This window comes from Arvicola amphibius, chromosome 8 (assembly GCF_903992535.2).
Source record: "Arvicola amphibius chromosome 8, mArvAmp1.2, whole genome shotgun sequence".
In the NCBI taxonomy this organism is placed as follows: domain Eukaryota; kingdom Metazoa; phylum Chordata; class Mammalia; order Rodentia; family Cricetidae; genus Arvicola; species Arvicola amphibius.
The window spans coordinates 77,926,495-77,940,076 of NC_052054.1; the positions used below are offsets into that span (position 1 = coordinate 77,926,495).

The window sequence follows — 13,582 nt, forward strand, 5'->3', positions numbered from 1 at the left end:
TCCTTAGAGAATAAATGAAGACTTTTTTGTTTTGTTTTAAAGATTTATTTTTATTTTATGTGTACGAATGTTTCACCCACAAGTCTGTGCACTATTGTGTTCAGGACCTATGGAGGTCAGAAGAGGCCGTCAGATCCCCTGGAACTGGAATTACAGATAGTTGTGAGCTGTCATGTGGGTGCTGGGAATTGAACCCAGGTCCTCTGGAAGAACAATCGGTACTCTGAACCACTGAGCCATCTCTCCAGCCTTCAAATGAAGATGTTTCTCACAAGCCAGGCTGCCTCCCAACAAGTGATTGGCCAACCCTGTTCCTAAGCAGAACAATTTGGGGGTGCTGGGAGAGATGGCTCAACATGCAAAGGGCTTGCCAGACTCCAGTTGGATACCTGGGAACCCCCATGGTAGAAATAGAGAACTGATTTCCAAATGGTACCCTCTGACCTCCACAAGCACAAATAAATGCAACAAAAGTGTTGTGGTTTTATTTTTGTGCGGTGTTTGTTGTGTGTGTCTTTGTTAGACAGTGTCTCTCTACACACTCCTCTATGTCCTGAAACTCACTACATAGACCAGGATGGCCTTGAACTCACAAAGATCTGCCTGCATCTGCTTTCCCAGTGTTGGGAGTAAAGGTGTGTGCCACCACGTCACACGTTGTTTCTCTTTGAGCAGTTTGGGAGTGAGCCAACATGGCTCACATCTGTAATGCCAGCATTCTGAAACGACAGGAAAACGAAGTACCAGGCCAACCTGAGGATCAAACTCAAAATAAACTAGAGCGATGTGGAGTTTAGAGGGGCCATAGTCACATCTACACAGCCACCCAGACGAGAAAAATGGAGAGCCTCTCCTCTCAGGATTGAGAATTTTCTCTCTAGACCTCAGTTTTCTCTACATTCCAGAGAGGGATGTGGCACAGAACCCACCCAGGATTGGAGCCCACATCCTGAACCAGCTATCGCTCCCTGTGGGTCTCTCCTGACTCACCTTGCCCCAGGTGATGTTTCCTCCTCACTTTCTCTTTCGCTGGAGTCTCACCTGCTCTGGCCCCGCCCTGCTCCCCGGGCTTCCCCAGTCTGGACTGCTCTGGTGGCTGGTGTCAATCTCCAGCCTTGTTTTCGCTTTTCCTACATCAGCCGGGGCTGCCCACGAGGCCAGGTTAAAAGCATGGAGCTGGGATGGCAAGGCACAGAAAACGTAAGACTCTCAGTCAGGACACAGCAACAGGTTGAGAGCCACACGGAAACGCCGAGCAAGACCGAGGAACCCGGAGACAGCCTCGAGTGCACACCCGAATCCCCAACTCCTCACAGACCCCAGAGAGCAGCATGAAGCCAGGTGAGGCCCCAGACCGGTGCGTGGGGGCGTGTCCGCACAGCTCTGGTCCTCCAGCCCTCACTCTGTCCTCCTGTGACTCTGAAACAGCTGGGGGCCGCCTGCTCCTCCTGCTGCTGCTGGCCGCGGTGCTGACGGGAACCCGCGCTCATCCTGTGCCTGGGGCCACCAGGCTCCCACCAGATGCAAAAAAATGCCACCTCTCCCGGTTCAAGTCTCTGGCCCCGCAAGAGCTGCAGGCCTTCAAGAAGGCCAAGGATGCCATAGTGAGTCTGCCTGTGCCCTCCTGTGTGGATAGCCTCCAGTCCTCCCTTTCTGGGCTTCATCCCTTATGCTAAGTGGAACGAAAGTGGTCTCCATACTTCCTGCAGTGGGCTGACTTCAACTCTTCCTATAGTGGGCTAACCTTAGCCCTTCCTGAAGCGTGCTGACTGCCACCCCTGCTGCAGTGGGCCTACTCACCACCCTTCTTGAATGGGGACAGATAATCCACTCTTTCTGTAGTAGTCTAAGCCCACAGTCCTCTGGTGGGCTAATTTCCTCCCTCTCTTCAGTGAGCTAACCTCAGACTCTCCCACAGTAGGGACCTCCATCCTTCCTAAACTGGGCTATCTCTCACTCTTAGTGCAGAGACTGTCTAGTGTCTGCTGCCACGGAGGAGCCTCCATCTTTCTGGCAGTGAACTTCCCTTTCCTGTTGTGACCGCCCTGCCCCAACGCAGTGGTCTAACCTTCACTCTCCTATTGGGCTAACCTGTGTCTTTGCTCTCCAGGAAGAGTGGCTGCTCGAGAAAGATGTCAAGTGCAGCTCCCGCCTCTTCCCCAGGGGCTGGGACCTACAGCAGCTGCAGGTGAGCTGAGGCTAGACCCGGCCCGCCCTCAGCAGCCCACTGTTGGGCCTCTGCTCTCCCCGTCTCTGTCCACAGCAGACCCGTCATCTGTCCCCTGCCCTCTGCCTCTCTCTGTCCCTTGCCCTGTCCACCGTCCTGTCCCCTTGACCAGTCCCCCTTGACCTCCCCTCCCCGGGTCCCTCATGTGTTCTCTCTCGTGCCTCCTTGCTCAGGTCCAGGAGCGCCCCAAGGCCCTGCAGGCTGAGCTGGCCCTGACACTGGAGGTCCTGGAGAACGTGACTGACTCAGCCCTGGGCCCCATCCTGCACCAGCCTCTTCACACACTGCGCCACATCAAGTCCCAGCTGCAGGCCTGTGTGAGTCCTGGGTCCCCGGCTCCTCCACATTGTGCCTCCAGCCACGGGGACGTCCCCTGTGTCCCAGCAGCAGGCTCACAGTCCCCTCCTCTGTCCACAGACACAGCCTCAGCCCACAGCAGAGCCCAAGTCCCCTAGTCACCGCCTCTCCCGCTGGCTGCACAGGCTCCAGGAGGCCCAGGAGAAGGTGAGTCTGGAGAGGGGACCTGGATCTGAAGAGCCTGGGAGCCGTGAGCCCCGGCAGCCCCTGAGCCAGCCCTGTCCTTTCAGGAGACCCCCGGCTGCCTGGAGGCCTCTGTCACTTTCAACCTCTTCCGCCTGCTCATCCGGGACCTGAAGTATGTGGCCATGTGAGATCAGTGTGACAGAGCTCAGACCCTCCTGCCAGCTGCTGGAATTCTGCACTGTGTGGACTCAACAAGCCCCACCTTAATTTATAGCCCTTTGTGACTTTTTAAAAAGTATTTATTTATGTGTGTGGGTTCTCAGACCCACAAAATGTCTATTTTTCTACTTTTGTAAACAATCTGCAAATACACGATGAGAAAAGACCTTGTGATGTGTCGTGTGAGTCTTGGCGTCGAGTCTTTCTTTGGCTGTCATGGCAAAGGAACCACCACTTCAGCTCTCCAGGGACACTCCTGCTTGCCTTGAGCCTTGTGGTCTAGCCTGGGCTACTGCTTTCTGCATCTGAGTCGATAGCAAGTCGTTTGTATTGGGCTCTTCCTGGGTTGTTCAGGGAGCATCTCATCTCTGTGGTTCCAGGTGTTGGCAGCAGGCTTCTCTGTGCTCTCTTTTGCTTTGGCTTTTGAAACAGGGCTTCTGGTAGCCTAGGCTTGCCTCCAGGTTGCTGTATAGCTGATGGCCTCAGACTCCTGTTTGTTCCATTTCCCCTCTGGAACGCTGGGGTTGCAGGAGTTCACCAGTGTGCTGGGCTCTAACAATAGCCACTCTCGCTTCACCAAAGACGCCCTGGTGGATAAAGTTCTCTGCACTCTGTCATCTTCTCTTCTGGAACCTGTGTGAAGTCAGTGCACTGCTCAGAGAGGTGACTCAGCATTTGATTCCAAAGGCAATGCTTCATGATGACACAGTCCCCTGTAGCCCAGGCTGGCCTCAAACCTACTGCATAGCTGTGGCTTTCCTTGAGCTCCTCATTCCCTGCCTGCTGGGATGACCGGCATGAGCCACATCGGGGTTTAGGCAGTGCTGGGACTTGACCTCACAGCTTCATGCATGCTAGGCAGGGACTGACCCTCTGAGTCACGCCCTCAGCCTTGCATCTCACGAGCCTTACCATGGATGTCTGCAGCGTGTGCTGTCTACCACTTGGCCTTTAACACAGGCAGCCTCTCTGAACCAGAGAGACCAGAGTAAACCAGGATGTGCATAGTCCACTGGTGATAGTCCATGCCTGAAATCCTGCACCCAGGAGGTGGAGGCAGGAGGGTCAGTTCAAGTCATCCTTGTCCATTCTTTGAGCTTGTCACCAGCCTGGACTACGTGAGACCCCCGTAGCCCCCCCCCCCATGTTTATCTATTGTCTACAGAGTAGACTGAAAACACTGCCCTCATGGACCAATGGTTACATCTGAACGTGTCTTCCAATAGGAGCATCCTGGACCCCTCCTGTCTCCCAACTCCTCCTCTCTTGTGTCCCATGTGATGTAGGCCTGAGTGTCATTCACACGTGATGGTGTGTTTTCTCCTGTTTTATGCACGTGTGTGTGCTCATGCTTGCGCTCATGCACATGTATGCAGGTGTGCATGCACGTGTGTGTGTGTGCTCATACTTGCGCTCATGCACATGTATGCAGGTGTGCATGCACGTGTGTGTGCGCACGCGCACGTGGAGGATGTCAGTGACCATTATATGTCTTCCCCTATCACTCTCCAGTTTGTTTATTGAGGTGCGGTCCTTCACTGAGCCAGAGCTCACTGTGTCAGATAGACAGCTTACCCTGGGGACCCTCTGTCTCCACCTTTGAGTGCCAGGGTCACAGGCAGGTCACCAGATCCCACCAGGTGTTTATATGCATTCCAGGGATCCAAGCCCCAGCCCTCACACTTGAGTGGCAAACACTTTACCCACTGAGCCATCTCCCTGATCCTTGTAATTTTGATTCTAAAATGTCTCCTTCAGGAGCCAGCCTTTCCAGGCTGGCCAGATGGCTCTGTGGGTGAAGGCACTTGACACCAAGTGTGATGACCTGAGTGTGATCCTTGACTCAGAATGGCGGCAGGAGAAAACTGACTCCTGAAAATGGTTTTCTGATTCCAGTGCAACACACATATGCATACATGTGCATTACTATTGTTCACAGAGAGACCCCACTCTCCTCTCAAAGCCTCCTCATCCTCCCCAGTGCCACTGAGGGCGCACAGGACAAGGGAACCCAGTTTTCGTCAGGTGCAGAGATCAAAACATTTTCCCATGATGTGCTAATTCCCATCTTCCTCCTCTGCACACTGAGAAGACGTCATTGAGGCAGTTGTCATAACTGCTGTAACTGAGAAGCAGAAAGGGAGCGGAGATGCGTGGCAGGAGGCAGTATGGTGTGAGACAGGCTTCGGGGTCACCCAGGGACAAGCACAGTGGTGGCTGTGTTCTGTGGGCCCAGTGTGGCAGGTGTGTGGAGTCTGAGTCGCAGCACCTAGGAGTCCCTCTCCTGAGCACCATGAATGTGCTTGTCTCAAGAACACGGAGCTGTGACCCAGGGTGTGGGTGCTGGTCCTGCTGTCCTCAGAATAAATGCAGAGCCTCAGAGGAAAGCCACAGGTGAGAGCCTGGGAACTGGGCAGAGAGGAGGAAGGGATTGAAGCCAGGGAAGATGGCGCCTCAGTCCCTGAAGCAGAGCAGCCTTGAGATGATGCCCATTCCCAGTGCAGGTTACTTTCTCCATGTGGTGTCTGCTTCTAAGTGCAGGTTGTTCTTCTTGGTTTTGCTTAGCTTAAAACAATTAATTTTTTCATCTATACATGTGTGCATGCATGTGTAGCTTCTGGAGTGGGAGTGAAGGTAGTTATTATGTTATTATGGATCATACTATGTGGGCTCTAGGAACCAAACTCCGAAGCTCTGCAAGAGCAGCCAGTGTTCTTAACCACAGAGCCATTACTACCATATTAACTGGATCTTTTTACACTTATTATTTATCTGGGGGGGCATGCACGCCGTGGCACACAAATGGGGATCAGAGGACAGCTTTGGGGAGTCAGTTTTTTCCTCCACCGTGTGGATCTCAGGGATTGAGCTCAGGCTGTCAGGTTGGCTGCGTGCCTTTACTCGCTGAGCCGTCTCTCTGGCCCCATTATATTTATCATTAACTGTGCAGTTTGGTGACCTCAAACATACTGCGTTGTTCTGCAATGGGTTCACAGAAGTCTTTACGTCTTCCTGGGTGAGGTGTTTCATACCTAGAATCTCAGCACTTTGGAAGAAGCTGAAGCAGGAGACTCACGCATTTGAGGCCAGCATGGGCTACCTAGTTATTCCCTACTTTTATTTATTTTTATTTTTATTTATTTATTTATTTATTTTGGTTTTTTTGAGACAGGGTTTCCCTGTAGTTTCTAGAGCCTGTCCTGGAACTAGCTCTTGTAGACCAGGCTGGCCTCGAACTCAGAGATCCACCTGCCTCTGCCTCCCGAGTGCTGGGATTAAAGGCGTGCGCCACCACCGCCCTGCAGTTATTCCCTACTTTTAAAGACAAAACAGCAAGCTGGAGAGATGGCTCAGCGGTTCTGAGCATGCGCTGCTGTTCTTGCACGGGACCTGAGTTTAGTTCCCAGCACCAACACGGGTGTTCACAATGGTCTCTAACTCCAATTCTGGACCAGAGGATCCGGTGCCCCCTTCTGGCCTCCACATGCAATAAAATACACAGGATGCACTTATAAACATGCAGTCTCTCATACACATAAAGTAAAAATAAATCCTTAAAAAACAAAACAGAATAGCAAGTCTTTTCACCATGTATTGAATTCTTCTTCCATTTAAGCACTGAGTTCCCTTCTTCTTCCTGGCAGCTGTCGCTTTCCCTCCATCTCTGTGAAGCTGGCCTCACCAGGAGCATCACATGGGTGCAACCACAGTGCTGGCCCTTTTATGCCTGATTTATCTAGCTTTTATGGTGTCCCAGAGTTCATCTCTGATAGAGCGCGTGGCAGAACACGCTTCTTTTTGAAGGCTCCATTATATTTTGCTGACCCAGCCTCTTCTCAGCAGGACGTCTGGTGGTTTTTTGTTTGCTTAATTGGTTATTTATTACTATTATATTATTATTGCTATTATTATTATTACTATTATTGGCTTTTTTGTGACAGGGTTTCTCTGTGTAGCCCTGGCTGTTCTGGCACTCATTGTATAGACCAGGCTGGCCTTGAACTCAGAGATTCTCCTGCCTCTGCCTCCCGAGTGCTGGGGTAAAAAGTGTGCACCACCACCACCACCCTGCTGGAAAGTCTGAGTTTTAAACTACTAAGTCTCTGGTGAGTCGTTACAGCAGCCACAAGGAACTCATGCAAGCAGCTTTTAAAGCCTACTTAGAATGAATGGAAATATGGGTGGGTTTTCTGCCTTCCATGGGTGGGGGTGGTAAGTCAGAAGTCCTACCCACGGGGTGGGTGTGGGAGTGGGGATGCTGTCTCACACCCTGTCCCCTTCTGCCGAGCACAGGCTGGCTCTTAAGCATGGCTGGCTTCCATGTCCTGGGAACATGGAGCTGGTGGGGGCAACAGAATGATATTTCTGGAAGGTCTTCCACCTCTAGGCAGAGTCTCTATTTGAGTACCCTACTCTTAGAAGACATTGTCCAACAAGCCCCCTCCATTTCCATTTTTGGCAGGAGGTGGGATGTCAAGTCCTAACACACTCTCCCATACTGGCATTCACGTCCTCCTCTTTGACTCAAGCCAAGGTGGTACCAAGCCTGGTCCTGCAGTGGACGCCACCTTCCCAAGGGCCTTGGTGAGGTTTGCATTGGTTTCCCTTTCTCTGAAGTTCAGCAGGCTCTGCCAGGATCCCGTCTTCCCGAGCCTGAGGCTCCCCCTGGCGGCGGGTACAGACCTCACACCATTTTTCTCCTCTCTGCAGCTCTGCCTGGCTAACCTGGCAGGGTGGAGCCCAGGACACGCTGAGATTCGAGAAAGAGCTGAGGGTTTCCACACTGTGAAGATGAAGAGGAGAATGAAGCCAGAGGTTCTTAATGAGAGACCCTGGACCACCCAGAGAGACAGACACCCCGGGGAAGAGGCTCAGGAGCCAGGAATAGGTGGGGTGAGCGCAGAGTGAATCTTCAGGGGACACAGGACATTTTGAAGCTGACTTCGTCCTTCCTGTGTGGGGTAACCTCGGCCCCTCCTACAGGGGCTAAAGTCCTTACTTTTCGCATGGCAGAATATTCACCTCTCCTGCAGGGGCTAACCTGTGACCCTGCTCTCCAGCAAGAGAGGCTGCTGTGGGGTGCAGCTTTTGCCTCTTCCCGGGGGCCCCGGGGACCAAGCAGCTGCGGGTGTGTTGGAGTCAGACCCAGCCTGTCTTCTAATGCCCACTCATCCGCTTCTTTCATTGGCCCCTTCATCTTCTTCCAGTTTCTCGCCCCTACTCTGGGTCACGTGTTCCCTCGCTGACCAAGTTGTGTCTTCTCCTCTGGTCTTCCTAGCCTGTCCCTGGATGTTTTCCTTCTGCCTTTTCTCCCAACTGTTGTTCTCACCTGAAATCCTGTCTGTCTCCTTGCCCAGGTGTAGAAGTGACTGTAGCCTTGCAGGCTGAGTTGCCCCAGACGACGAAGGTCTTGGAGAGTGGGGGAGTTGACTCAGTTCTGGACCACGTCCTTGTATTCATTACCGTCATGTCGGTGTGACCACTGTTCCTGAGAGAGACAACTTCAAGGAGCAAGGCTTTGATTTGACCCACGGATGCAGAGTTTTTAAGTCCCCGTGGAGGGACAGCATATCAGATCAGCTCATTTCCGGGTGGTGGCAACATGTAGCCCAGAGTGTTCACATCGCAGACCAGGAGAGAGAGAGAGGCAGGAACCAGGGGCAGGTGCCACCTCCGGAAGCCCCAGCTGCTCTTACAGGGGACTTGGGTTTGGTTCCCAGCACACAAATAGTGGTTCCAGGGGACCTGACACCCTCTCTGACTTCTGGGGGCACTGCACCCACATGGTGCACATACAGGCAAAACACTCATACACATAAAATAAAATAAATAAAAATGCTTCATCATAGTGACATTCTCCACCTCGCAGATTCCAGTTTCCCCAAAATAGTGACACCAGCTGGGAAGGAAGCTTTCAAAAGTTAGCCTGTGGGGCACATTTCAGATTCAAGCCAGCACCGACCTTCACTGGCCCCTTCCCACACTGCATGACAGCCATGCCGAGTTCTAGGACTGTGCATGGTTTTCCCCACTAGAGCTTCCTCTGTGTCATGGCTGAGACCTTCATTGTCTATGACAGACGCTGGCTCAGCCCACACTCCAGGCACCAGAGCCACCTTCTCTTCTCCTAGTTGCACAGGCTCCAGGAGGTCCAGAGTCTGGGGAGGACACTGGGGTCTGCAGTGCCTACAAACCCTGAGCCCTAACAGCTCCTGAGCCAGCCTTGTCCTCTCTAGAGCCACCCCCCACCAGGTGCCTCTGTCACCTTTAAACTTTTCCACCTGCTCCACTGTGACCAAAAACATATACCTTAGACACTGCTGTACGCAATTCCAGGAGCCACCTCCCTCCTCAAGAGTCGCTGGATCCAGGTCTCTACTGCTCCCCAGATGTTTATACTTGTGACTTTGGACTCTGTGAAAACTGTTCCCTCAGGGTAGAAACAATGCCTGCTCCCCAAGATGGGGCACCAACAAAATGTATTGCTGTGGTTGGTGTGATAAGAAGTCGAATGGCCAATGTTTAGACAGGAGACGTAGGCGGGACTCCTGGACAGAGGGAAAGGAGGAGATGAATCTAGGTGTGCATCAGGCACCAAGGAGATGTGGATGGAGCAGACATGCAGAATGGAAGAAAGGGGAAAGCCTCAAGGCAAACGTAGATTGATATAAATGGGTCTCCAAGTCATAAGAGCCAGTGGGGCTAGCCTAAGCTAAGGCTGAGCTTTCATGATTAAAAGGAAGTCTCCATGTCACTGTTAGCAGGTGGCTGGCAGCAAAGCTTGCTACAGAACCCTCAGTTACTTTTCGTGCTCTACACTCTCTAAAGCCTCCTGAGACAAGACCATGAGGCCACTTGGCAGACCACACACTGCTGGAGATGGGGGTATGTGTATGTGGGGAGGGGTGGCTGGAGTCTCAGGCAAGAGCCTAATGATCCTCTGTGCTCTCTTCTTCCATGGGGGAAGGTCAAGAATTAACAGGCCTGATTTCTTTTAAACTACAATTGATTAATTAATTATTAATTTTGAGACGGGTTCTTACTGTGTAGTCCTGACGGATCTAGACCTTACTATGTAGATCAGGCTAGCCTGGAATACTTGAAGAGCCTCCTGCCTCTACCTCTTGAATGCTGGGATTAAAGGTTACCATGCTTGACTTGATCATTTTTTTTTGTTAGCTTTTCAAGACAGGGTTTGTCTGTGTAACCCTGGCTGTCCTGGAACTAGCTCTGTAGACCAGGCTGGCCTCAAACTCACAGAGATCTGCCTGCCTCTGCCCCCTAAGTGCTGGGATTAAAGGCATGTGCCACTATCACCTGGATTATTTTAAATTTTTTATTATATTAACTTATTTAGCTAGTATACAAAAGGGTGGAGGTCAGAAGCTACATTATGTGAGTTGGTTGTCTTCTTCCACCATGTGGATCCCAGGGTCCAACTCAGGTCATTAAGCTTGGGAAAAAACACTTTTACCTACTAAGCAATCGTGACCTACTAAGCCTGACCGTGAGGGTCTCTTCTGAGTATCCACGGTTTCTCTGATAAAAATGGTGAGAGGTATTATGTTCTGAGGACTATTCTACAGCAGTGGTGAGAGATAGAGAAAAAGACACGCATATACATACACACATATACACACATGCACATGCATACATACACACATACATATGCACACATATATACATACGCATGTACACATATACATACACACATACATATACACATGCATACACATGAATACACACATGCACGCACATATGCATACATATACACATTTGCATTCACACATACATGCATACACACACACAGGCGACTGGGGAGAGGGAAACGTGGAACAGGACAGAATGGCTGAGAGTGTCATAAGCGATTCTGATAGCCACATCATGGGATCTGTCCTTGTGTGTGATTGTAACAGGGATGAACAGTCATAGCTGACGAGCTGTGCAGAATGAGGCTGCATGTGGGTCACCCCAGTCTGAGTCTGTGCACTCCTGGCCTGGGAGCTGCTATGTACATCTCTAGGGTCTCTAGGGATGCATCCAAGTGTGTCTGTGTTCTCCCACCATCACTTCACGTAGTTTCGAGCCTGAGGCAAAGGCTCAAACTGTCTTCCAAATGTCCATGATTGTGACTGGGTGGTTTGCAAAGAATGGAGATTCTGGGGGCTGGCGTGTTGCTCCGTGGCAGAGTTGGCATACTGAGCATGCGTGCTGCCCTGGGTTCCACCCCCAGACTAAGCGGGTATGTTGACGCACTGTAAGCCCAGCATTCCGGGTCAAGGGGACCGTGAGTTTAAGGCCAGCATGGGCTGCATAGCGAGGCCCAGGCCCAGGCAGAAGGCAGGTTGTTTCTCAGCCTGGGAGGCTGAGGGGTTGTCTGCTTTCCTTTTCTCTGTCTCCAGCTGCTGAACTCACCAAGGAGCCCGGCCTGGCCTTGAGCCCCTGACCCTCCAGCCAGTGCTCCAAGTGCGAGGATTACTGGTGTTTGCCACCGCCCTCGGCTTCAAAGAGGAGTCTCCGTGGCTTCTGTGCCAGGGTGAGGGTTCTTTGTGACACACCTGAGAGTAGTTTTTGGCTTCTAGAACTTGCATATATTCAGCTTTACAAGTCGATGCCAAAATGTTTCTGTCAGAGTCTCTCACATCCTTTCCCTTATAGTACACTTCCCCTCACTAAAGCTAGTTTGAGTGGGTTTCTATTGCTTTCAACCAAAATAAATTTTAACCTACTGAGCCATCAAGAATGACGATGGGCTGACAGCCGAGTCTGTGACATTCCTCCTGAGAGATCCTAACCCTACAGCCGTCACCTGCTGTGCTTTCAAAACTCACGTGGAAAGTTGTCACGCCAACTGTATTGAAAGGTGGGGCTATAAGAGGTGACTACATCACGAGCATGTCACTGTCACGAATGGTGAAGCTGGCTGAGTGGGAGTGAATTAGTTCTAACAGGAGCAGAGGCTGAGAGACCCTCCCTTTGTGTGCACACACACACGCACACACATGTGCACGCGCGCACACACACATACACACACATGCATACACATATGCACACATGCACACACGCACACATACACGCACACAGACACATACACACATGCACACGCATGCATGCGCACACACGCACACATGCACACTCACGTGCACACGCACACACATACACACATGCACGAACACACACACATAATCACACATGCACGTGCACGCACGCATGCCCTCTGTCATTGCTGCACAGCAGGAAGGCACCGAGATCCAGCTAGCTAGCTCACTCCTGCAAGCTCAGCACAAGCAGGCAGAAGCAGGAGGATCAGGTAGAGTTTTAGCTGCACAGTAAAGGCAGCCTGGGCTGTAGGGATCCTGCCTCAGAAATGAAAAGTGAGACCCGGCGACATGGCTTAGTGAGCAGCATGTCCCTTGTGCAAGCTTGAGGACTTCAGTTTATTTAATTAAATTAATTTATTTATTTAGGTTTGTTTCTCTGTGTGGTCCTGGCTGTCCTGGAACTAGCTCTGTAGACCAGGCTGGCCTTGAACTCTCAGAGATCTGCCTTGCCTCCTGAGTGCTGGGATAAAAGGCCACCACCACCTGGTGAGGGCTCACATTTAAAGCTTTGAGGTTCCCTGTGACCTCAGTGCTGGGGGTAGGAGGAAGAGGCAGAGACAGGCAGCTCCCTGAAGACCATGGACCAAACATTGAGCTGGTTGTGTTGAGCTCCAGGTTCAGTGTGAGATTGGGTTGCAAAAAATAAGGTGGAGAATTATAGCAGAACACAATTCACATGCATGGGTATGCACACACACACTCACACACGGACTCACAAGTACACAATTAACACATACACACATATACACACAAACATACACATACACACAGGTACACACATGTACACATACACACAGGTAAACATACACTCATACAAACACACATGCATACACATATACACACATAGGCACCTTTACTTACACACACACCTACACACTCACACACATACATGTACACATACACACAGGTATACACACATAACACATATACACAGTTATACATACACACATACACATACACACAGGTACATACACATACACATACACACAGGTACACATACACACACAGGTAAACATACACACACAGATAAACATACACTCATACAAACACACACATACACATATACACACAGGCACCCATACTTACACACCTACACACTCACACACATACATGTACACATACACACAGGTACACACATATGTACACATACACACATGTACACACACGTACACATACACACAATCCTCCTGCCTCTGCTTCTGAGTAGCTTGGAGGACAGTTATACACCACCAGTTTCAATTCTTTTGGTTTGGTTTAGCTGGTATTGGGGATTAAACCTTGGATCTGTCACAGGTTAGGCAGGCACTGTGCTGTTGGTACACCTCTAGACTGTATTTTATTACTTTAGGTTTAAGTGTGTGTGTGTGTCTGTCTGTCTGTAACTTCTGTAGTCTGAGAAACCACAGCAAAAGTAGCTCCCATCTCCTTTTCTCTTTCTTAGCAGATCTTAGCCTCCTCGGTAGAGGACTGCTTGCTTCTCTTTCCTCTTGAGTTCTTTCTCCTTTTCGCAGGAAGGGAGCCATCTGGGCTTCTCCTCTTCTGAGTGGCCAGC

At 50.9% G+C, this 13,582-nt stretch overlaps 1 protein-coding gene across 1 annotated transcript; it reads left to right on the plus strand.

Annotated features, from left to right (window-relative positions):
• The first annotated feature begins 1,331 nt into the window (after positions 1–1,331).
• Positions 1,332–4,805, plus strand: LOC119821870 (interferon lambda-2-like). Its single transcript, XM_042055606.1, is given in 6 exon segments — positions 1,332–1,604; positions 2,111–2,188; positions 2,401–2,544; positions 2,645–2,731; positions 2,815–2,990; positions 4,688–4,805. Coding segments are annotated over 6 exon segments (876 nt in total).
• The last annotated feature ends 8,777 nt before the right edge of the window (positions 4,806–13,582 follow it).